The sequence below is a fragment of the Perissodus microlepis genome, chromosome 1, assembly GCF_051167445.1.
Source record: "Perissodus microlepis isolate ML-2025 ecotype Zambia chromosome 1, ASM5116744v1, whole genome shotgun sequence".
NCBI lineage: Eukaryota > Metazoa > Chordata > Actinopteri > Cichliformes > Cichlidae > Perissodus > Perissodus microlepis.
In genome coordinates this window covers 18,009,297-18,032,138 of record NC_140461.1, presented here as the reverse complement: position 1 = coordinate 18,032,138, position 22,842 = coordinate 18,009,297, and the positions used below count along the sequence as shown (strand labels likewise).

The following is a 22,842-nucleotide window of genomic DNA, read 5'->3' as shown; positions in this document are numbered from 1 at the left end:
TTTGCCATTTAAACGGCTCTTTCGTTTGAATAATCTTTCATCGGACGTGATTAGAGCTCGGCTGCTCTGACGTCAGCCAGATTTTCCGCGTTAGGTGAGTCTCGCGCAGCTTTCCCTCCTCCTCCTCCCCTCCCTCATCCTCTAGCGCCCCTCCTGCCTGCTTTCGTGAAAAAAAAAAAAAGATACGATGAAATCGCTCGCGCTCGCTGCCATCATCACCATCAGCGCCGCCCTGTAGAGCGAGAGAAAAAGAGAGAGAGAGCGCGCGCTCAAGACCCCCCCTCCCTACCTAACAACAACCCCAACCCCGCAGGCTCGAGCACAACGACCCCACCTCCCACCCCCCCTTCTCAACCCCCTCTGATAGAGGGGACGGAGCCAGAGACTCACAGTCACGGAGAAAAGACCTTTTCGGGATCCCGGCTCCGTTTCGCCCTCAATCCGGGCCTAATGCTGTAGCAGACCGCGCGGGAGGAGAGCGCGAGCGAGACAACGCAGTGACAGAGAGTCGGCGAGGGACAGGGCGGACCGGGGAGACGACGGGATTGCTCATTCGCCTGGAAACATGGGATGTACGCTGAGCGCCGAGGAGCGCGCCGCTCTGGACCGGAGCAAGGCCATCGAGAAAAACCTGAAAGAGGACGGGCTGGTCGCCGCAAAGGACGTCAAACTCCTCCTGCTCGGTAAGATCAGAGCCGCCCCGGCCGCGGGGCTTCGTCTCCTCGGCTCGGTGGGACCTCTTTTGGTGGGACTGCATGGGGCGGAGGTGCTCTCCGTGGTACTGATTTCTTTGCCGGCTCTCACTCTTGCCCTCCTCCCCTCTTTACAGGCGGCGGAGAGTCCGGCAAAAGCACCATCGTCAAGCAGATGAAGTAAGTGTCCGTTAATTTTAATTTTTTCGGGGCCTTATTTCGACCCTCTTACACACATCGAGAGTGAAAGGCCCGAGATTGCGCCTGCCTCCCCTATATGGGCTAAGGCAGGTTGAGCCGCCATGTTTCGAGAGGCCGTATAGCCCAGGAGGAGTGCCGGTGACTCGAGCACCTCCTGTAGACCGACAGTGAGGCTGCGGAGGCCACACCGGTGCGTCCCAGGGTGCTGTTCACCGCCGGGGTGCTGAAATGTAGTTAACGAGGCTTTGGCTTGACTACAGGGAGTGTGCGACTGGGGAGGTGTGGGTGTTGTTTCTCCGTATGCGAGTGTGTGTGTGCGCGCGCGCGCGCGCGTGTGTGAATTACAGTGAGGACTACAGGTCCATTAGTGAATACCTCTGCTTTTAATCTTAATGGCTTTAAGTGCCCGATATCGCCGGGAGTACTTTGCCCATAAAGCCGATTTACGCAGAAATATGGCTTCTAAAACAGCATCTAAACCTCCCCCTGTCTGAGCTAAATCACTCTTTGATGTTTTAAATCACAATTGTCATCTCCTCTAACCCTCTTAGTTAAGTTTCTCGATGTTTTAACATGAAAAAGCCACGCTGTTCTGCTCATTCTGTCCTGTGAAACATCTCTGTCTCCTTCCTGCAACTGCACCGACTGCGCCCTCCCTCTATGCCTCTTCCCTTCACCTCATTACCCTCCTTGCGGTCTCTGATTGCCCATAACTCACCACTCTTCCCTGAACTCCACACACTGGGCCAGATAGTGTTTACAAACACTTTCAGAGCTTCCTTCAGCCCAAGCAAGCAGCAGATGGATGGGTTTTTACCACACACACACACACACACACACACACACACACACACACACACACACACACACACACACACACACACATCATGAGTAATAAAGTTTAGGTATTGGAGAGTTCAGGTTGCATGCCCTTATTTTGATTTACCAACTCATCATCTTGAAGGTTGGTATTTAGGCAGTGTTGCAATTTCACTTTAGCCAGTTTGTAAAAGAGAGGCAACAGGAAATGTTTGAAAAGCCTTAGTAGAGCCAGAAAAGTGCAGCACAGACATACACACCAGAGTAGATTTTCCACATGGACTGAGTGAATTAAACAAGGAGCAGCTTCATCGATAGATTGATGTAGCACTTGCCACAGCAGTCAGTTGCAGCTGCAGAAATGTCAGGCATGTCTATTTATATACATTTCCACTGTCACACTCTGTGATTGGTCTTTATTAGTAGCATATACCTTAAACTAGTGCTTTGAATTCTTAATAATTTCATAATTTTATAACAACTATCCACTTCCCTGTATCTCGTTTAGTCAGAATAGTTATTATTATGCGGGTTTTTTTGTCACTCTAAGCATTTTGTGCACACACACGTCCTTGTAGGATTGATCAATAGTCACAGTTATCTTAGAGCTTCACCAATTAGTTAATTGTCAGGAACTTATTCTGATGATTGAATGGTGCTTTTCTTTTATCCGTAATTGTATTTTGAGTATTTTCACTTTGGAAATACTCACTGCATGAGTGATTAATCGACGGGTATAATTCCTATCAGTTTTAGATGGCACCTCTGCTCCTGTTTCCCTCTGGGTTAATGTTTTATTTCACACGACTGTTAATTTTTATGATGGTGGTGGAGATTCAGGGCGTGAGGCTGATCTCCCTGCCGTGAAACATCTTTTCGTAATGTGCACTAATGAGATGAATATATTAAAACCGTCATCCCATATTTACCACCCCACCCCCCAAATCAAATATCAATTGCTGATGACAAGCGAGGGAACGGGGTGCCCGCTTTAAGGAGTGGATCGCGGGTCAGTTTTCAGGAGGATGCACCTGACATTTTATCGATCAAGCCAGGGGGTGAGGATGTCCTGATGGATGATTTAATGCTACCCGGATTATGGAGGAGTTTAACTGTGTGATTGATTGGTGCTCTGACTGATTCCACCCCATTTCCCATCATAAATTATAAATATCGCATTACTGCCCAATTACAGATCACAGACGGAGTGTGTGATCAATTTCTGCCTCATTATACACACTATACACACACACTTAAAGATGGATTTAAGGCAGAGATGGTAGGAACACGGGAGAGAGCATGATAAGACAGTAACCACCTCACACACGTGCGCACACACAGAGGCAGAACTTTTATTGTGAAAAGGCAGTTATTTAGCTGTGCATTAGCATACGGACTAGTCTGACTTTTCCCTCTTTAATATCTCTGTACTTGTGCAGGATTATCCATGAAGATGGCTTTTCTGGGGATGATGTGAAGCAGTACAAGCCTGTGGTCTACAGCAACACCATCCAGAGCTTGGCAGCCATCCTTCGAGCCATGGACTCACTGGGCATTGAGTTTGGAGACAAGGATCGAAAAGTTAGTCTTACCTTCACCCTTCAGCTCTTCAGAAGCTGCAATTTTAACAAAATAACCTCGAAGTTTGGTCTCATGTAGTTCACAGCATCTTTGGGTTTTGATTTAAGGACTGGATGCAGCAGTTTTATCTAGTGTACTTTTCAACTTCTTTGTAGCATCCATTTAGAGGAACAGATGTGTATTTTGATTTATCATATTTAAAAAGCCCCATATATACAGCTCTGACAGATGATGAATAATAAATATACTGATATAATTTAGTTGCTCTTCCCTGATCTAATGAAATGTGCTCGTGCAGGCCGATGCTAAGCTGGTTTGTGATGTGGTCAGTCGTATGGAGGACACAGAGCCGTACTCTGCAGAGCTCCTCAGCGCTATGAAGCGTTTATGGGCTGACGCCGGGACTCAGGAGTGCTTCAACCGTGCTCGAGAATACCAGCTTAATGATTCGGCTAAATAGTGAGTCGAGCAAAAAGACTGCAAAAGGAAAAAAACCAAACAAAAAATCCACCATTTTTATCCACTGCTTTTCCTGTCTTCCTTCATCAGCTATCTGGACAGTTTAGACCGAATCGGTGCGGCAGACTACCAGCCCACAGAGCAGGACATCCTGAGAACCCGTGTGAAGACCACTGGTATCGTCGAAACCCACTTCACCTTCAAAAACCTCCACTTCAGGTAGGAAGCCGCTCCTGATCGAAGTTCAAAGGTTTTCTGCTCCCGCTCTGTATTGACACCCCCGCCCTTTTCCAGGCTTTTTGACGTGGGGGGTCAGAGGTCAGAGAGGAAGAAATGGATCCACTGCTTCGAAGATGTGACGGCCATCATCTTCTGCGTCGCTCTGAGTGGGTACGACCAGGTGCTCCATGAAGATGAAACAACTGTAAGTGTGCCTGAATCCCTCCACTGACGCTAATCCAATAAAACTTAGAAGTTGTCCAATTAACTTGAAGATTTCATGGCAAGTTTTTTTCGCCACGTGTTATATATTTGTATAAAAATATGTATGTATGCAATCTCTATTTGTCTCAGCGGTAGGATGTACAGTCCACACACCACCTCATTCCATTCTCAGACTTTAAATTTTAAGAAAAAAACACTTCTTATTCATTTATTTATCGTTTTCTTACTTTCTTCTTCAATATAAATTTGACACATACAGGTTTTTTCCCACTGGCTTAATACTTTTGTTACCATACTTGACAGAACTCTATGCCTTTCCCTGTGACTTCCAACCGTTTCAAGTGCAAAAAAAGAAAAAAATCAGACTAAGATGAGCAAAAGTGGTTAAAAATGTGACAAGGCTGGTGATTTCTCTTTGTGTTTGGCTAAAACTGCTCTAAAAGGCCTCTGTGACGGAAAACCCCCACACGTGCATATTTGCCAAGTGCCTCGGCTGAGTTAACAGGAATAATAATAATCCTGTAAAATGTGTGTTTGTTCTGTTTCATAACAGAAGCAATTAAACAATCATTAAAGCTGGGTCTGCGATTTAGTTTATCAGGGTTTTTCTGGGCTCAGACCGGGCCTGTGTCCAAGTAACAAAAGCAGTAAGAAACGATCTTTACTGAAGCGCTGCCGGCTTTCCTTTGGGCCTGTGTGTTTTAATAGACTCCCCTCATTGTTTTACTTGTTCTTTCCGCAGAACCGCATGCACGAATCACTCATGCTCTTCGATTCCATCTGCAACAACAAGTTCTTCATCGACACCTCCATCATCCTCTTCCTCAACAAGAAGGATCTGTTTGCTGAGAAGATAAAGAAGTCCCCGCTGACGATCTGTTTTCCAGAATACACAGGTGAGTCCCGCGCCCTCAGTCGGAGCGGCTTCCCGAGCAAAGCGACGCGCTTTAATCGCCCTCTGCTGTTTTCTCTCCAGGTGCTAACACTTACGAAGACGCTACTGCATATATTCAGGTTCAGTTTGAGAGTAAGAACCGCTCTCCAAACAAGGAGATCTACTGTCACCTGACCTGTGCCACAGACACGGGAAACATCCAGGTAGTGTTTGATGCCGTCACCGACATCATTATTGCAAACAACCTCAGAGGGTGTGGCTTATACTGAGGCCTGGCCAAGCACAGAGGTTGTCATGGAGTGTATGAGGTGTTAATAATGATAATTTTGATGATACTTAAACACATAAATATGTAATTCTACACGTCCAAACGGACCCAAAGAGCTGCCGTCAGACACCACACTGGATTATTGCCATGATTTGTTCCTCTTCCTCTTATTTTGATTTCAGTATAAAAAAAACCCGTTTTTGTCTCTTTTTTTTTTTTTTCAAAATGTGTTTTTGAGCTGAATGTTTGCTGTTTCGTCTATGACCGTGTCAACAACCGGGAGGGTCAGAAGCGGCGGCACCAGGGGTTTATTCAGCCGGAGCTTGAAACGTAATGCGAGGAGCATGCTCTTTTTTTTTTTTTTGGGTTAAGCACAACGTGGAATATTGTCCCCAGAATTTGTGGGCATTTTTGTTTTTAAGTGCAAGTCTCAAGGCTCGCCTCTTTGGACTGAATACAGCCTCTGGTGCGCCGTTTGAAGAGCTGCTGTTGTGTGTGGAGATGACGACGGGGATGTCAGGGAGGTGCTGTACTTGTGGCTGAGGGTTATGGATGGAAAAGAAGGAGGCTTATTTAAAGTTTCCTTCAGACGCGCACATGACGGAGTAGCCCCCCCAGGCCTGTTCCACTCTCGGTTTTCTCTTTTACTTTAATCACGATTAGAAGAGAGGATCCCTCTGTTCAGAGTGGCTGCCCATCAGCACTGGCCTCCTGTAGCCTGAGGAAATACCTAACAGCCAATGATATCTCTTGAAAAAATATCGGTGCCAACCATCTGAGAACGACAGTTAGGGGAATAGGATCAGAAATCATAGCTCATTATATCGACTCTATTATTTAACCAACAGATATAACATTTTATTATCAGTGAATGATTTATTTATTTAAGCCTCACGCCCTACATGCCTCCTCCTACCTCCTGAAATCCCATGCCACCTTATTTATTTCCTGTCACAAAATAACTGGGGTGCACCGATTCCCGCCTTCGGTTCAGAGGGTAGAAATCAGCCCTCCGATGACATCTTGTTCTCCGTGTGGTGCGTGACCCTTCGATGTGAATCTGTGTAGAAATAGAAGACTGCACGAGGAGAACAATTTCATTTGAGGCAGCCTCTGTCTGGGGAGTCAAGTTTTTCTTCCCCCAATCCCTCCTCCTCCTCACCTCCCCTCTCCTAATCAGTGAGGAGGGAACCATTATCCCACCACTCCCCTCTCCTTCTCTCCTCTTTCTTCTGTCATGTTTCTCTTTTCACAGAGAAGGAAAAAAAAAACAAAAAAAACAAAAAAAAAAAAACAGCTCTCCATTTTCACCCATGCACCCAGAAATTCATCTTCCCACCCCTGTATACTCTCTAGCCATCACATATCAACCCTCATATCTCCATTTTCACCTTAAAAAAAAGCACCGTACTGTATATATATATTATGATTATACCAGATTTTTTTCTTTTTTTTACTGTGAATGTTTTTGTGCTGCACCCCTCATCCTATTCAGTAGTTTATTGGTTGCTCTCATGTGGAATGTTTGTGCTGAGCCAATCGAATGTTGTGTTTACATTAAAGCCACACTTTTCCTAACTATCCCTGCGTTTGTCTGAGTCTGATTACACAGGACTGAAAGGAAAACAAAAAACGAGACCGTCACAGTTGCAACGCTGCTCAGGAAAAAACAAAACTTTAAACAAACGCTGACCTGCTTTAATCTGTGCCGAGAACTAAGGTTAGAGCGGGAAATTAGGCTGAACATTATGAGAGTGGACCACTTTTAATGCTTCATTGCCTGGTGAGCACAGCTTTGTATTTAGTGTCAGAAATATGTATAAAAGATTGGGAGCAGGTCCTGCGCAGCAGCGGAGCGGCACTTGGTGAAATGTGGCGGATGGCGGGGGATCAGAGGCGTTGCACAGCAGCTCTCGATTTATTAGGTTAAAAGTGTTCCATCGCTGCAGACAAGGAGCTATTCATATATTGAATGACTAGGCTGGATCAGCTGTCTGACCTGCTTCTGTCAGTTTAATGGGTACGATGTTCATTACTGCTCTGTTTCACCGAGAGCCGCAGAGCGCCGCTCCTCAGTCCCAGTGTGTCCTCGTTTCTCAGAGCCAGTTACAGGTTAAACTCCCACTGAGATATAATTACACAGTCACGCTTTTGATTAAACATTTAACAGAACGTTCTCATATTTTACAGTTAATTCCTATCAAATTCATCAAAATCCCTGCCCCATAAAAGCCCGGCTATAATGATATAGACTGTCATCAGTCAGGGGTGAAGAGCAGAAGGTCTGAACCCCCCCAACGAATTCAGATAAAAAGAAATCCTCGGCTTGTCCGTACTCCACAGAAATGCAAACAGAGTTCTGCAGTGAAACCTATCACAGCAATCGAAGGCACCCGCACACCAGTTCCGAGGGTTACAGCCGCAGCCTCTTAATGTCCTCGCTTCGGAAGTCGATGCGGAGCGCCAGGACCTGACGCACCTCTGCCGGCGTTAGTCGCCACGTCAGGGGACCTGAATTAGTGCCCCAGTAATCCAAGATCTCAGTTACCTGCAGAAGAAATCGGTAAAGTAATAGTAACTTTAGTTATTTTTGGTGTTTTCTCCAGCTCACAACAGTATGACAGAAAGCACGAGTGGTCCACACTCTGTGGAAACCACATGAGCCCATTGTTCTTGTCATTTCTAAACATGCTATGAGACAAAAAGAATTCCCAGTTGACAACGTGATACTGACTGGCGACTTCTTTGGGGAAAGGAATACCAAAAGTTGACTTATACAGGGGAAAAAACTCCTGCATTTAAGCCAGCAGGCCACATTTCATTGCTGTATCAGGTAGGCTAAAGCCAGGTTAATGAAAGCAACTCGTAGCTAAAGGTGTCCTGCCCAGGGTGTACCCCGCCTCTCACCCTATAACAGCTGGGATAGGCTCTAGCCCCCCTGCGACCCTAAATTGGATAAGCGGAAGAGAATGGATGGATAGCAGCTAAAGCTGTCACATAGATATTTCCCAATAGCAAAAACATTGTTAGTTACAATCCATCACTGGTGCTAAGCCCCCATAAATGGTGTGTGTGTTTCTAAAACAGTCTAAATTACCCGCTCAAGGTTGAGAATGGTGGCCATCTGTGTGAGGCGAGCGAACTTGTCTCTGATGGTCCAGGTTGTCACGGTGGTGAGGTACGCCACGAGAGACCGGAGCTCTTTATCAAACTGGAGCCCCCCGAGCTACAACAGAAAAGTCAAAAATAACGTCTGTGGGTGCGTTTTACGTACACGGCAACTTTCTTTTTTAGGACTATATGTTCTACATTGTGTCATAATTTATTTAGAGGTTATGTAAAAACATGCTCCACAAAAATAGGAAGAAGCTGCCGTGCCAGAAGGAAGCACCCTCTGCTACAGGCCTTTCTGAACTCATTAATAAATTATTGGAGGCCTTTCTTCACGGGAGTGTCAGTGACGTGGCGCACAAGCAGCTCGCTGCCACCCAGTGGCCAAGCTAAGCGCCTCACCCTGCTGAACGAGCATTTGAGGACCGTCTTCTCCATTTCAATAGCTATCAGACTGGTCATCAGGCTGGTCAGCGTGTCGTAGATGACCGGGGAGAGGGCCATCTGGTGGGGAGTTCAGATCAGAAGACGAGAAGAGAAGTTTACTAAACAGTGAGGAAGAGTATCTTTAGCCGGTAAACACAAAGTCAAATCTTAAAAGACACCTTAAACTCTGTCATCAGCTGCTCCAAGTTGACGATGAGCTGCTGCACCCAGGGGTCATTAGCTTCATAGTCATTAAACTCCTCCTGTGAGGGATGCAGACAGTTGCAGCAAGACGTTCTGTAACCTCTGATTTATTCGTGTGCAGAAAGGTGAAAGCGTTACCTCCTCTATGTTATGTGAGATGGACAGGAAGCTGCTGATCCAGGGTTTGACCTGAGGCTTTATGGCTGTTGTGTTTAGCTCCGTCAGACCTTCCTGTGAAAGAAAACCAAAGAGAAATACCTGACCTTAAAAAACAAATAAATAAATTCTTAGTTCTTTCCATTTCTCTTTATTCTGGAAGCACACGGGTTGTGGGTTTGTCATGTTTTCACGGGATACTGGGATACCCCGGGAGCACAAGGTCTGTTATTTTAGTAACTGACTGGGTGCTCTATGCTGTTCCAGTCTTTGGCTTCTCCAGCACCAACACGAAGCAAAAACTTGTTTCTGGGATGCATTTTCTGGAATCATAAGCACCGTGTGGAGCAGGTGCGATCTGCTTCATTGGAGCCGGATGTCAGGCAGCCACGCCCGGAGTATCCCCGGGGTTACACAACAACGACACGCACCTCCTTGAAAACAGGGCTTTATTAAAAGATCTCATTAAAGCTGCGCTTCTAGATCTCCTGTGACTTGTTAAATAAATAAGAGCTCTCCCTCCACGGCGCTCTCTGGTCTAACAACAGTTCTCCATCCTGAGGCTCCCACTCCAATTAAGAAAATATACAAGTCTGTGCAGACAAGCATGTGGTGTGTGTGTGTGTGTGTGTCTGCGTGCACGTCCAACCTGTAATAGATCTTTGAACTTTGTGGACGTGCTGACAAGGTCGGACAAACAGCTCTCAATCTTGGCTTGCTCTCCAGAGCCGACCCCCTGACTGAACAACTTGGAGCAGTCGTTCTGACCGGAAAGAAAATTTAATTTTTTTTAATTTCTGGGGAGAAAAATAAAAATAACACGATGAACAAGAGAAAGGAAGAGCTGTGGCACAAACTCACCTCCAGGTTCCTCTTTAAAGTTGTGATGTTCTCACTGCACACCTCGACGTTATTCAGGGTCACCTGAGTGGGGGGAGTGGGGGGGGGAGTGGGGTGCGAATGAAGGATTCTTACAGCCAGCGTGACTCAGTCCTGCTTTAAAAACCATAATCTGCTGGAGATGAGGTATTTTGACATCTCCTGCCTCAGCTGGTAGTTATAAGCCTTTAAGTGTTTCTTAATTTCAATTTATAATGATATTAAAAAGGTTTTTGAAGTCGCTCTTGTTTTAACAAAGAGCCATTTTAAAAATTAAAGCGCTACTCACTTAGCTCATTCATTCGATTCCTCCTTTAAATTACCCCTGAGCTCTTTTTTAAAGGGCTTATACAGCAGATGTGACTGATTCATTTATCTTACAGTCTGACAAAGATTTCTAAGGAACTGCTCTACGAGTGAGGCAAGTATTTCTGTGTCGAGCGGTCTCACCAGGAACGCAGCCTTGGCGTCTTCGGTGCTCTCGATGCCCAGCGTGTTGAACTTGCCCTGCTGTAAGCTGCTCTGCATCAGACTGACCGCGCTGCTGACACCACGCTGGATGTCCTGCAGTGTTGTAGCCGGGAAGCCCTGCCGCAGCTTGTTATACAACACCTCCCTGACGGGTGAGAAGAGGCAGATGAGGCAGGAAAGGGGCATGTGTCAATGTAATAAATGTGTAAAACCAAACAAAACCAGGATTTTAAAGAGGTAGAAAATGAGCGAGCGACCTGAAGTCAGACTCCAGCACGGAGTTGGCGTGGTTGATCATCGCACAGAGGCAGTCGATGCTGGAACTCGATAAAGCTCTGCTGATGCACTTTTTCACAATGTAGAAACAGTCGTCCACCATGCTGCTGGTCAGCTGTCCCTTTTCGTATGTGTCCATAGCAACAGCCTGGGGGAGGAGAGGAGTTAATAACATGGTAAGGAATAAATCAGGGGCTTTGAAAAACATGAAGTTACTTTATACTACAGTAATAAGGTAACACATAAACAATAAAATGATAGAAAGTTACTCTTTTTTTCACTGTATAATATGCAAACTGTTTTTGTTTCAAATGTGTGCACAGATTTATGCACAGTGTGTGCATAAGTAATGAAAGCAGGAGCAGGAGGTTTTCAGGGAATTAACAAAAACTTTATAATTACAGGACAGTCTGGGCGATGAGCTACCAGAATTTTCTTATAAATGTAGACACAAAGAGTGGTGCTGACAGATTTCTTTCATTTACTCAAACGCATTTTTTCTTTTTAAAAAAGTAGAAAAATTAGATCTAAAGATGAAATGGCATTTTTTCTAATATTATATTTGTTATATTTTTGTATTCATATTGAGATATCTTAGGGATTTAATGTGTAGTTAACACATTTTTATAGTGACAGAAAGGGTATTTTTACTTGTCCGCCCCCATCTAAGATCAAAGTGTATGTTGCCTCCGATGTAAAATGAGCTTGACATGAGCAACTTGACTTTATTATACAGTAGCACAAGCATTCACAAGGTACTGCTGTCGTTACCGTTGCTCTTCTACAAGTTTGGGCTAGAGAGAAACTTTAAACTGTTTCAGAAACACGAGAAATATTTTATTTATAAGTCAGGCATCCTGTTTGATACTCGGGTGTTAAAGAGTTAAGTTTTTGGATGCATGTTTGGAGTATATTCAGATCTTGTCTACAAATATTACATTTTGTTTTTAAAAATGTCACTATAGCCATTTCATTGCCAGACCTGCGAGTCATCAAACACATGTAAAATTACTGTCACATTCAGGACACGACTGAATGGGAATCAGTTTGTCTGTCTATTTATAATTAGCATATGCTGAAATGTCCTCATTTTTCTATGTAAGGCACAGAGCTTCTGCACGGCCAGGGTGGACAACCAGGGGATGAATGTGGAGTAAAACTACGTTAAATTAATGCACATAACTGTTTCAGGAAAAGTAAACAAACAGGAAATTGCTGATCTATGTCTTTTTGTATTACATGAGCACCACCGAGCCTTTTTTTCCATCACTAATCATAAATTAGTAAACAGTTGATGTGTGAAGTTTCTGGGCATTCTAAAGTGCAGGGAAAAGGTTAAGAAACCCTGATGAAGGAAATATGTATGCTCTGAACTGTTCCACTAGGGAAAGCTGTAAACCTTTTTCAAGAGAGAAGCAAAGCATTTGCTCAGGAGTGACGATAGCTTTAAAACCCCCAACAAAAACACAAACCCCAAGAAGCAGATGGTGTTAAATTTTAAAATAAAATGTTTAAATTTAAAATGTCCACTGCTTTAAAAAATACAACCTTTTGAAATTGGATAAATCTTTTTGACACAGCCTGTATTTATTGCCAATTAACCTTTGGCAGTACCTTCACAGCCCACCAGGGGGCTGCAGACCACACTTTGGGAATCATCTGCTCTCTGGTAATCTAAGCAATTTTTAATGTTTGCAGTGAAATCACAGATAAATTCAAGTAAGAAAATGCTGATGAATTTGCACGTAAAACCAGCCAGCTGCCTTTTTTTTTTATCCCTCATATTCTCTTTCCCTTTCTAAAACAGATGTGTACATTACCCATGATGCAACATGACCACCACAGTTTGGTCTGTCATCTGAGTGCATTATACTATCAGCAGCTAATGTAGCCTGAAGCAGAGATGAGGGTGACCTGCAGAATTTAAGGGGTTTTTTTTAACCTCAGACTCGACATGTACAGCTCCCTGCACATCCACAGAAATGTTACACAACCTTTTCACGTTTGTGTCAGTGCAGCGGACACATAAACAGTCTTCGATGTGTGAACTGAGTCTTTGAAGTACAGAAATAACACTGCACTCAGCTGACCTTGTTGACAGACTCTCTCATGTAGTACTCTTCCATGGGAATGTAATAACCAATCAGCTCCTGCATCGTTGTGCTCAGCAGGCAGTGTTTCAGCAGCTTCTCCACGTTCTGCTGATGCTCTGTGTGTTTAAACACGGAGGGGAAAACACACATTTTCAACTGCACACTTCTTTACATTCACATTTGAATTAAAAAAAAAGAAAAGAAAAAGAAAATCACACATGAAGCTACCCTGCGTGATGCTCTGAGCGTCCCCAACTTCAAAGTCGGCCATCACGCGGCGACGTAGAAAGCGCAGGTAGAGCTCCGCCCTCGCGTTCATCAGAGTGACTTCTGCCAGGACGGGATCCAGCTCCCTGTTTGTGGAAGGAGGAGGTATAAACAAAAATATAAACCCTCAAACATGTAGGAAATGCAGCATCCCGCTCAGACAAACGCACGCACCTTGGCTCGATCCTCTCCCCTGGAACACTCTTCATCATGCTGCTTTGGACGACCTGAAACTAAAGAGCAGATTCAAGGTCACAGCCGGGTCAGGGACACAGTGAAAGCAAACATGTGATGCAGCGCCGGCGTCTCACACACACCTTGGTGTGGTATCCTCTCTGCTGGATGAACCTGTCAACTATTTTCTGGGCCTGGCGATCACATTCCTGCTGCAGGTGAGTGATGAGCGTGTACAAATGGCCTGGACCGTAGTACGTCTCTACTATTGGCTGATGGGTCTCCACAACGCGAGCGATACCTGTGAACGCAAACCAGCACACGGGTGGAGAGAGCATGCAAAGGGGAATTCAGGCAGACACGCACAGTCTGTGTTTTCTCACCTTCCAGCAGCAGCGTTAGCGTGTCTGCAAATATCAGCAGAGCTCTCTTCTCACCCAGATCTGCTCCAGTCGCTAGCAGCAGGTTCTCCTCAGCTTTGGAGGCAAGCTGTGTGAGAGTGTGTGAATCAAAATGACATATTGTAGCAGACTAAAATACATGACTCAAATCAGGATAAACTGAAATTACAAGTGTGATGAAATGCATAAATAGGAGACAAAAAGAAAATATGCACCTCGACTAAGGCCACTATTACAGCCACAACTGCCCTCATTTCACTCAAACTAAGCTGCTATGTTAAAAATATGAATCTTTATGTACAAAAACCTAATAAACAGATAAGCATCCTCACATTTAGAATCAATGTGTGACTACTTGTGCTTCAGGTGTACAAGCAGTAGCAACAAATCAAGGAAAAACTAAGAAAAGAAAGCATTAAAAGAAAAAAAAAAAAACATACCGGTGATGCCAGTCCTATCCCTCGGCCTTCTAAGTAGACACATCTATGGTATCGATTTTAAAATCATAGGCAGTTTCTTCACGAGTTAACGCATTCACAAGATCTTCTGAAAACCTGACCGCTAACCTTCACTTTGACGTCGAGGTTACAGAGTCTGTGGTATCAATTTCAAAACATCGCCAAGTTCCCAAGTTATCACACTCACAATCTAAGGTGTCCACACTGCTCGCCTGCGCTGCCTTTTATGGCTGGGGTAAAAGCCACACCTAGAAGAAGTGGCTCACAGGCCCCTGACTAGTAGGTGCCCCGACCAAGCATGAGACCATCATTTATGTAAGTCACTCATCCTCCAAACCAAAACATTGGCTTGTAAGTATTCTGCTTTTGCCTTTTTAAACCATACGGTTTCCTTCCTTTGTGGTTGAAAATCACTTTCATAGAGCGACCAACGGCTGGCACGGCAAGCCAGCATGCAGGAGGCGAAGTTAGTTTCCATATCTGTGAGTCCGCTGAGGTCTACTTGGGTCTGAGTGACGTACCTGCCTTTTTTTTTTTTTTTTTTATAATGGCATCCATGTGGACTACACTACAACAACACCAATTACACATGTGTTACATTACAATGACTGTACGTCTGTAGTCTCTGCAGCTGTCTGTGTTCACAACAAAGTAAAATTCCCACCGGTGAACCCATTCTGGTTTGCTGGCAGGTGACCTTCATCAGTAAACCAGACAACTTTTAACTGATCATTGGTGAAGAACCCAACCCCAAACCTATCCTTTGAAGAAAAGCAAAACATTTAAGGAAAAATAGAAAAGAAATTTGTGATGCATAAATAACACATAATAGCATAAGACTACAGTTAGGGTCACCACCTATGATGAGTTATGCTTAATTTTGTGCTACCGCTGTCTGTGTATTTGCTTATGGAGAGCCTTGCAGACAGGCGTTTTCAACCACTGGTTGTAAAGCGGGCTGGAACACTGAAGGGAGCAGCAGTGAAAATCACCGGGAACGAGAACAGCGAGAAACAAACACCAAAGATTAAAAAATACAGCATGAAAAGCACAAACAGCGGCTGCAGTGACACTTTTCTCTGTTTTTAACTCTTGGTTTCACTTCAGCTCTTTGAACGTTATAACTTTACTTGACTCCTTGGCTGGCTGACAGATGAAGAGTGGCCCATTGACCGGCTGTTCCACATACTTTGGACACTCTCTCATGGACTGCCAATGTGCTATCACCGCTGAATTGTAATGTCCCCATTAAGCCAAATCTGGATCCACATCACCCCCTAATTTACATCCACACACACGGAACCAGCCAGCATGCACGGATCTCTCTTTATGTTTAAGTGGTTTGTGATTAATGAGATTCAGCTTTCTTTAAGTTAAAGCAGCAAATATAAAGGACTTGTTTTCATTACTGACCTGACTGCAGAGATACTGGCCAAATCGAGCGAGGCCTTGCTGGTGGAGGCCAAGAAGAGGGAAGATCTTGAAAAACCTTTCCACCTGTGCCAGGTCGACTGCTGCTACGGCTTCATCAAGCTTCTCTGCAACAATGACCTTTAGTTTCTGCTCTGCTTCCTGCAGTAGGACCAGACTGGCGTCCACAGCGCTGCCTGTGCAGACGTGATGAAATGGTAGTGTTAGTGTATCTTTGTGGCACTTACCCAAACCATAATGTAACGACTTTAACTGCTATATGGAGCTTTATTTTTCAAATCAACTGTAACGGCATTTTCCATTTGCTTAATTAACCCTAAGCCTGCAGTTTAAGATTGCACGCTGATGTAGAACAAGAGGCTCCATACTTTCTTCTCCCTGCCTGCTCAGCTCGATAACGGACTGGTCCAGAGACAGGTATCGATGGATGTGAGCAGCAGCCTGTTCGTAATCTTCATTACGCAGAGCTGTCTGCACCCCGTCTGTGCAGAATTTCAGGTCGAGGATATCATCGGCACGCTGGATGACGTTATATAGCCGCGTCTGAGGGAAATCAAATGAGATACATGTTCAGAAATCAAAGCTGTTTTGACCCAGAAGGAGTCACGCCTAGAAAACTAACCTGGTATCAAAATGATGGCCTAAAAGGAGACTTTTCAGATGCTAACATCTTTTACTGACGTTCAAAGATGGTTGTAAATTTCATGAAGCCATCTCCTGTCCTTATAAAGTTACAAGGTCTCCAAAATCGTGTAACAAGTACGGTAAAAAAATACTATGTTTTGCGTACTTCAAAGGTACAAATTTGCTGGTTTTAAATTTGCAAGTTATAGTGCCAAAAAGCAAAAAAAAAAAAAAAAAAAAAAAGCAAAACAAAAAACTGCTGATTTTGAGCAGGTCTGTTGGAGGTGCTTTAAAATGTATGCATGCTCACCTTTGCCAGGTCTAGTTGTCGTACTTTACGGCTGACGTTTTCAGCCAGGCTGCAGGTAAAAGTGATCATGCCCGACAGCTGGCTGGCATCTCCTCCAATCAGCTGGAGGTTGGGTCTGCAGAGCACAGAGAGAAAGCATTTTTTTTCTCAGTACAACACATTACAGATTAGCATTTAAATACTTTATACCAGCAGCTGATGTGTGTGTGTGTGTACCCCATCCTGTGTAATGCCAGCATTTTAGTGTGAATGGCCCCCTCCTGCCCTACCAGTCTGTCCAGCTCTGTTTCCACCTCTTTCTGCAATAAACACAAAACAAACACCATTTTTTTCTTTATAGAGTTCCCACAACTCACATTACTTTATCCACACTTCATTAGGTACAACTGCTCATTTATCCAAATATTTAATCAGGCAATCACATTCAGTTCATCTAGCCATGTAGATGTAACTAAGACAACCTACTTAAGTTCAAATGACTATCAGAATGGGGACAAAAGGTGAATTAAGTTATTTTCAGCATGGGATGGTTGTTGGTGTCAGACAGGTATGAGTATTACAGAAACTACAGATCTACTGAGATTTTTCCACATAACCATCTCTAAAGTTTACAGAGATTGGTTTGAAGAACAGGAAATATCCAGTGAGCAGCAGATCTCTGGGAGAAAATACCTTGCAGATTCCAGAGGTCAAAGGAGAATGGGCTTCAAGCTGATGGGAAGGCAACAGTAACTGAAATAATCACTTGAAGAAGAAACTACAACAGCAGTCCTGTCAGTATCACCAAAACTGGAACACAGAACACTGGAACAACGCTGCCTCGTCTGATGAGTCTCAGTTTCTTCCGCAACATTCAGACAATACACTGCATATTCAGGTCTACTTAATAAAATGTCCAATAAGGGTAAATTGGTGCATCTCTGTCATCATATACCATGACTGATGAGACAAACACTGTAGAGTGTTTTCATGTTATCATTTCCCATCTTGCATATTCACATTGCTGATTGGCTGTATTTGACTTAAGGACATGTGTTTCTCGAAAGTCTGGTTTTTATCTGATGGGTGCGAAGAACGCAGGAAATATGCTGGTGTAGCAAGTATCGATCCAATATCAATATTAGTGTTGGAATCGATACTAGATATTTGGATGGATCTGCCCACCTCTAGAAGGCAGTAAAGGAGTTATGTATGTAAGTAGGAGCTTGTTGAATATAAACACAGTAAAACTTAATGAGCGACAACAAATACTGGGAAACAACTGATAGCAGGAAGAAGGCGATCCACGGTGATTTAACAGGAAAAACAATAAATATGAAGTGACACGGTGCATGACTGCATTCCTACTGATGACAGTAAACTATTAGTAAAGCTTGCTGTTTTTGTGAATATCTATTAAAGCAGACATCCTTCTCAGCAGCGGTTTGAGGAGGAGCTGCCTGTTAAGTTTACGTGGATGACGACAGCACCTGTGTGCCGCAAACAAACCACCGTCAGCGGCCATTGGTACGAACCTCCTCCTCGCAGAGCTGCTGGTAAATTTTCTCCAGGTCCTCCAGCTCCGTCAGGGCGGAGATGGTGTCCATACTCACAGAGGACAGAGAGCTGGAGTCGCATCTTCTCGCTGTTATGGGTCCACCGTCAGCCATCTTCCGCCACCGGAACAGGACACAGAAGCCAACGTCATCATTTTGTTACTATTCCCCGTGATTAGTCTGCCAGGCAGCGTTTCGGCGCATTATTATCGGGTCTTTAGAGAAGACGAACTCGTCTTAAAATCATAACCGTGTCGACAACGTTATATTTAACCAAGTATTATATAAATATATAATTTTATTACATATTAAAGTCTGTTAGTGGTGAGGATAGGTCAGCATTTTTACATAAGTGCCTGACAACTGTTACTCGGGGAGAAACGTTTCACGTACCACCACGCATGCTCACAAACCCACAGCACCGAAACTGGTCCCCTAGAGGGCGCTGCTGCGACACTTCTCAGTGAACGGAGAGACCGTATGGGGCTAAAACTATGGAAGGAAATTGGTGTATAAAGGTTTACAGACGCATATGAGATGATGTACAAGCATAAACCAAGATTTATTTAACCAAGTACACATTTTTAATAACATCTAATTATTTGCTAAAAATGTGAATGAATAAAAGCTTTTGTGGCTCTCAAGTTTGCTTAATTAAAAAAGAAATTTTCTGTATTAACTTGATAATAGTTTACGGTAGAGGGTTAAATGTAATGCATAGACCAGCACACGTCACCACCAGAATTGTATATTGTCCTGGAAAGCCATTGGCAGATCATCCCCACCTACTATGGTATTAAAAACATATTTTTATGTCTGATCTATATGATATTCTTGGTATTTTTAAAGGGAAAAGTTAACTGAAAGTTGCTTTTTGTGGCTTTGCAAGGTGAGATGGGGTCCTGGATTAGATACCAGGATGAAGCCGTAACAAAAAAAACCCAAACAAACCACTGCACACCTATTGTTTTCAAATTTTCATATTTTACTAAAACAAATTCAGAGCATTTTGTGTTTTAAGCAATGCTGGCTGCATTCATCAAAGTTAAAATCAAGAGACTTGCTGCTCTCTGGAAAACAGCAGGAGCTCTTCTCTTTCCTGCTGGAGCTCCTCCCATTTCTTCTGTAGTTCTTCCTTTTCCTTCTGCAGCTCCTCTCGCTGTCTACTTAAGTCGTTGGCTTCCTCCTGCTGTGCTTTCCTCAGAGACTCGATTTGCTCCCTCTCTGCTGCCGCCTCTCTGGCACTAGCTGCACGCAGCTTCTCCAGCAGCTCCCTCTGATGCTCCAGAGTCCGAGCCTCCTCCTTCTGCGTTCTCCTCAGAGCTTCTATCAGCTCTCTCTCCCTCTTGAGCGTACGCTTTTCTCCTTCAGACATCTTCAATGCACCTGCAAGAGGAGAAGAACTCAGGTTTAGGCTCATTACAGCCTCCAGCACAGTGGAAACCTGGAAAATAGGACTGAAGTGTCTTTTTAAGGGCTGCTACTGATTATTCTTAATCAGAGGGAGTTATAACAGGTATTTGGAACAGATAAACATTTAAAGTAAAGAAAAAAAGAACAAAAAATAAGTCCTCAAAATATAGATTTATATATCATATTGTGCCATAATTTGGAGTAATGACTATGGCACTTCAGTCTTGTAAAAAGGAAATTGCTCTAAACCAAAGGGTAGGGAGTGCACACAGAGTAGTGGCTGCATCAGCACGAGCCCTTTCGGTCTGCCTGTTCTTTTCTTCCTTTCTCTTCGGTTCAGAGTGTGAGCAATGGCACATATATATATATATATATATATATATATATATATATATATATATAATATATATTTATTGTGTATTCATCCTCTTAATTGAGAAAATTACTTTGAACACATTTACATGGAGGAATAGGACCATGCGACCAAAAGCAGGGCTGACCCAGAGTGAAGCATTTAGAGGGAGAGATTTGTATCATAACAATTAGACTGAGACTGAGTGAAAGACTGAGTGAAACAGCTGTGAGCTATAAAAATCGTACCTGGAGCCTGTCTCTGCTCTGACGTCTTGTTGTTGGCATGTGAGACCTGAGATGAGTTTAACGCCGGTAAACGCAGCCCATTGGACACCTGCTCTGACAGCAAGTTTGGGTGTCTCTTTGACATGTGTCGGTGCAGATTACTGGAGCTATTTTTCCCGCACTTCAGCTTCTTCGTGCAGATACGGCAACGAGCAGCGTTCAGACTGTCCAAGCGCTCAAAGTGTCTCCAGATGGTACTGCGTAGTGGACGTCCTGCAGGAAGGTCGTCACTCCCTTCGGTGTGTGTTTGAGGTTCTGCTGGATTTCCGTGGGAAGCGTCTAAGATACCATTGATAGCCAAACTGTTATTGGTTTCATTCACCAGTGTTACCGTCTCAGAGTCTCTGTCCTTCGACAAGACTTCCACTGAAAAGAAAGAAAACATAGTTGTAATCACACACACACTCACACCTCATGTCCTTAACTGGAACACCTGACTCCAGGTAGCCTTTAGAGAAGAAGTCACATTATAGCAGTTCACTTATTTTTCCAGATGTAGATGCACAGCTGTTTGTGTGTTATAAATTTGAGCCACTTAAGTTTGTGTGTATTGGTCACTCAGATAAAAAGGAGACCAAATGATATGCATAATCAATGCCTAAATCCTTTCAAATGATTCTTTATTCTCCTTTTCATAGATCGACATACATGAAAAGGTGTGACACTGGCAGCATCTAACAATCACAAAGAGATATAAGTCCACTGGGAGCAGAGTGAGTGATCTTAGAAAGGAAAAATCAAACTATAATATAGCATAATCAAGTCTGAAGGCAACAGAGCTACTGCAGACAAAGCAGCAGAGTGGAAGTGATGGGAGCAGCATAGTACTATGAATTAATGTGTGAGAAAAATTAATCATTTTTAAAACTGTGAAAACACTGTGAAAAAAACAAACAGACAAAACCCCCCAGACATTTCTATAGTGGACAGTGGAAAAACAGGAACTTTTGGCAGGCGGGAGATCTCCTATCAATATCACACTGTAAAACGAAACCCCTGGTATAGAGTTTTCATCCCTCTATTTTTGTCTTGATTACAGAAAACACTGGAAAACAATCCAGAACTTTGGCTACCTCCCTTGATACTGAAGAGGAAGATAAGCAAGGTGTTATCTCTTGTTTGTGTAGATGTGAAACTTTAATATGGCTGTCAAACAGCTTACCTTGAGCATCACTCTGCTCTGTCCCCCATAAGGCCTCATCGGACTCAGGGTTAGTGTTTGAGTCCTGTGAGGAGTTTAAGGGTGTTGGTAGGTACTGCTGGGTGGATAACAGCTCAGAGTACACCTTAGGATGTTTTGAGGACAAGTGTCGCCGCAGGTTGCTGACGCCACCACTTTCGACCAGCTTCTTCATGCAGATGCGACAACGAACAGCGTTCAGATTGTCCAAGCAATCAAAGTGTTTCCAGATCACGCTGCGATGTCGTGATCGTCTCACAGGGCGCTCATCACTTGTCTCCATTTGTGTTATTATTTCTGATGGACCCTCCTGTGGAAGGAGGTCATTCAAAGAAGAGCTGATTCCAGTTGTGTGTACTGCGGTGATGGTGCCACCCTCATCGTCCTCCAGTGCCACTTCCACTGAAGAAGAAAGAGACAAAGTTACATTTAAGTGGTGAACATTCTGCTACATAATACTTAGTGACTGCTCAATACACATAGAATATGGTTTTCACCCTTAACTAACCCTAACCCTTTGGCGGCCTTTTTCTAAAACACTATACAGTATATCTACTTCTGTCCCCACAAAGCTGGGGTTCACTTTAGATGGTTTGACGAGCTGTACCGGAGCAGAACTGCTCTCCTTCCGCCTGATGGTGCTGGTCTTCCCCGGGGCCAGGTTTAGATCCGGGTCCGTTACTTCTCCTGGAGAGCTCGGTGGGATGCTTAACACGCAGGTGTCTCAGCATAGCAGTGGTGGAACCACTACCTTTTTTGAGCAAGTGACGAGCGCAGAGAAGACAACGGACAGACCGCGAGTCGTTGTTTTCGAAAAACCCCCAAACTACACTACTACGCGCCCGAACCATCGCGGTGGATACAGTTTGGCACTGCTGTGAATAAAAAGTCAAATGCCACGGCTCGGTATAGAACGAATATTTACTCTGCGGCTATCCGTACTATTAATGGAGTTTATTTGTTTTTGATGTGCTAGCCTAGCTGATACTACGCGCAGCATACGAAAATGTAATAGCCCTACGTCATATCCGGGTTATCAACCGTCGTCTTCCGCGCGGGACAACACTGGAAGTCCATAGAAAGTGAACTTTCAGCGACTTTCAGCTACTAAAGGCGACAGAATAACTGCTGGCGACGCGAAGTGGGCGGGACCTGAGATAACATTTTCTTAGCGTCCACGCGAACGACTGAAAAACTACAAATGAAAGCACACGCTGCCGCTGCTGACCCGGTAGTAAATACGGAAGATGGTTACCTAGGCAGCCTCTACCGTCCACAAGCAACAGATTCATAGCGATTCGCGACGATTACAAGTAGACGTATCTTAAATGTTTACTAAATCTGACTCAAGAATTAGAGTTTATTTTTTTAAATTTTATTTAATATATTTTCTTATTATCATTATGAGGATATCTAGGAGATGCAGCGGACTTTT

At 44.0% G+C, this 22,842-nt stretch overlaps 3 protein-coding genes across 4 annotated transcripts; 1 reads left to right on the top strand and 2 right to left on the bottom strand.

Moving 5' to 3' along the window:
* Window positions 1-211: 211 nt before the first annotated feature.
* On the top strand, window positions 212-6,940 carry gnao1b (guanine nucleotide binding protein (G protein), alpha activating activity polypeptide O, b). Its single transcript, XM_084932896.1, has 8 exons — window positions 212-683; window positions 830-872; window positions 3,152-3,293; window positions 3,592-3,752; window positions 3,843-3,971; window positions 4,047-4,176; window positions 4,939-5,092; window positions 5,173-6,940. The coding sequence occupies exons 1-8, from the start codon at window positions 566-568 to the stop codon at window positions 5,358-5,360; spliced, it is 1,065 nt and encodes a 354-aa protein (XP_084789022.1). The 5' UTR covers window positions 212-565; the 3' UTR covers window positions 5,361-6,940.
* Window positions 6,621-18,374, bottom strand: cog4 (component of oligomeric golgi complex 4). 2 transcript variants are annotated; one of them, XM_084932821.1, is made up of 19 exons: window positions 18,155-18,374; window positions 16,857-16,939; window positions 16,641-16,755; window positions 16,075-16,249; window positions 15,689-15,882; window positions 13,800-13,905; window positions 13,560-13,717; window positions 13,417-13,475; window positions 13,204-13,328; window positions 12,973-13,091; window positions 10,864-11,030; window positions 10,586-10,751; window positions 10,118-10,180; window positions 9,906-10,019; window positions 9,239-9,331; window positions 9,076-9,159; window positions 8,873-8,974; window positions 8,457-8,585; window positions 6,621-7,907 (listed from the first exon to the last, which is right to left on the bottom strand). In XM_084932821.1, exons 1-19 carry the CDS (start codon window positions 18,287-18,289, stop codon window positions 7,773-7,775), a joined length of 2,322 nt encoding a protein of 773 aa, XP_084788947.1. In that variant the 5' UTR covers window positions 18,290-18,374; the 3' UTR covers window positions 6,621-7,772. The 2 variants fall into 2 exon arrangements, with proteins under 2 accessions (XP_084788947.1, XP_084788958.1); XM_084932832.1 differs by having other exon boundaries at window positions 16,857-16,935; window positions 18,110-18,333.
* Window positions 18,375-18,713: 339 nt separating this feature from the next.
* On the bottom strand, window positions 18,714-22,590 carry LOC146393686 (uncharacterized). The gene is made up of 4 exons (XM_084932885.1): window positions 22,015-22,590; window positions 21,390-21,809; window positions 20,189-20,593; window positions 18,714-19,561 (listed from the first exon to the last, which is right to left on the bottom strand). Exons 1-4 carry the CDS (start codon window positions 22,256-22,258, stop codon window positions 19,227-19,229), a joined length of 1,404 nt encoding a protein of 467 aa, XP_084789011.1. The 5' UTR covers window positions 22,259-22,590; the 3' UTR covers window positions 18,714-19,226.
* Window positions 22,591-22,842: the final 252 nt, after the last annotated feature.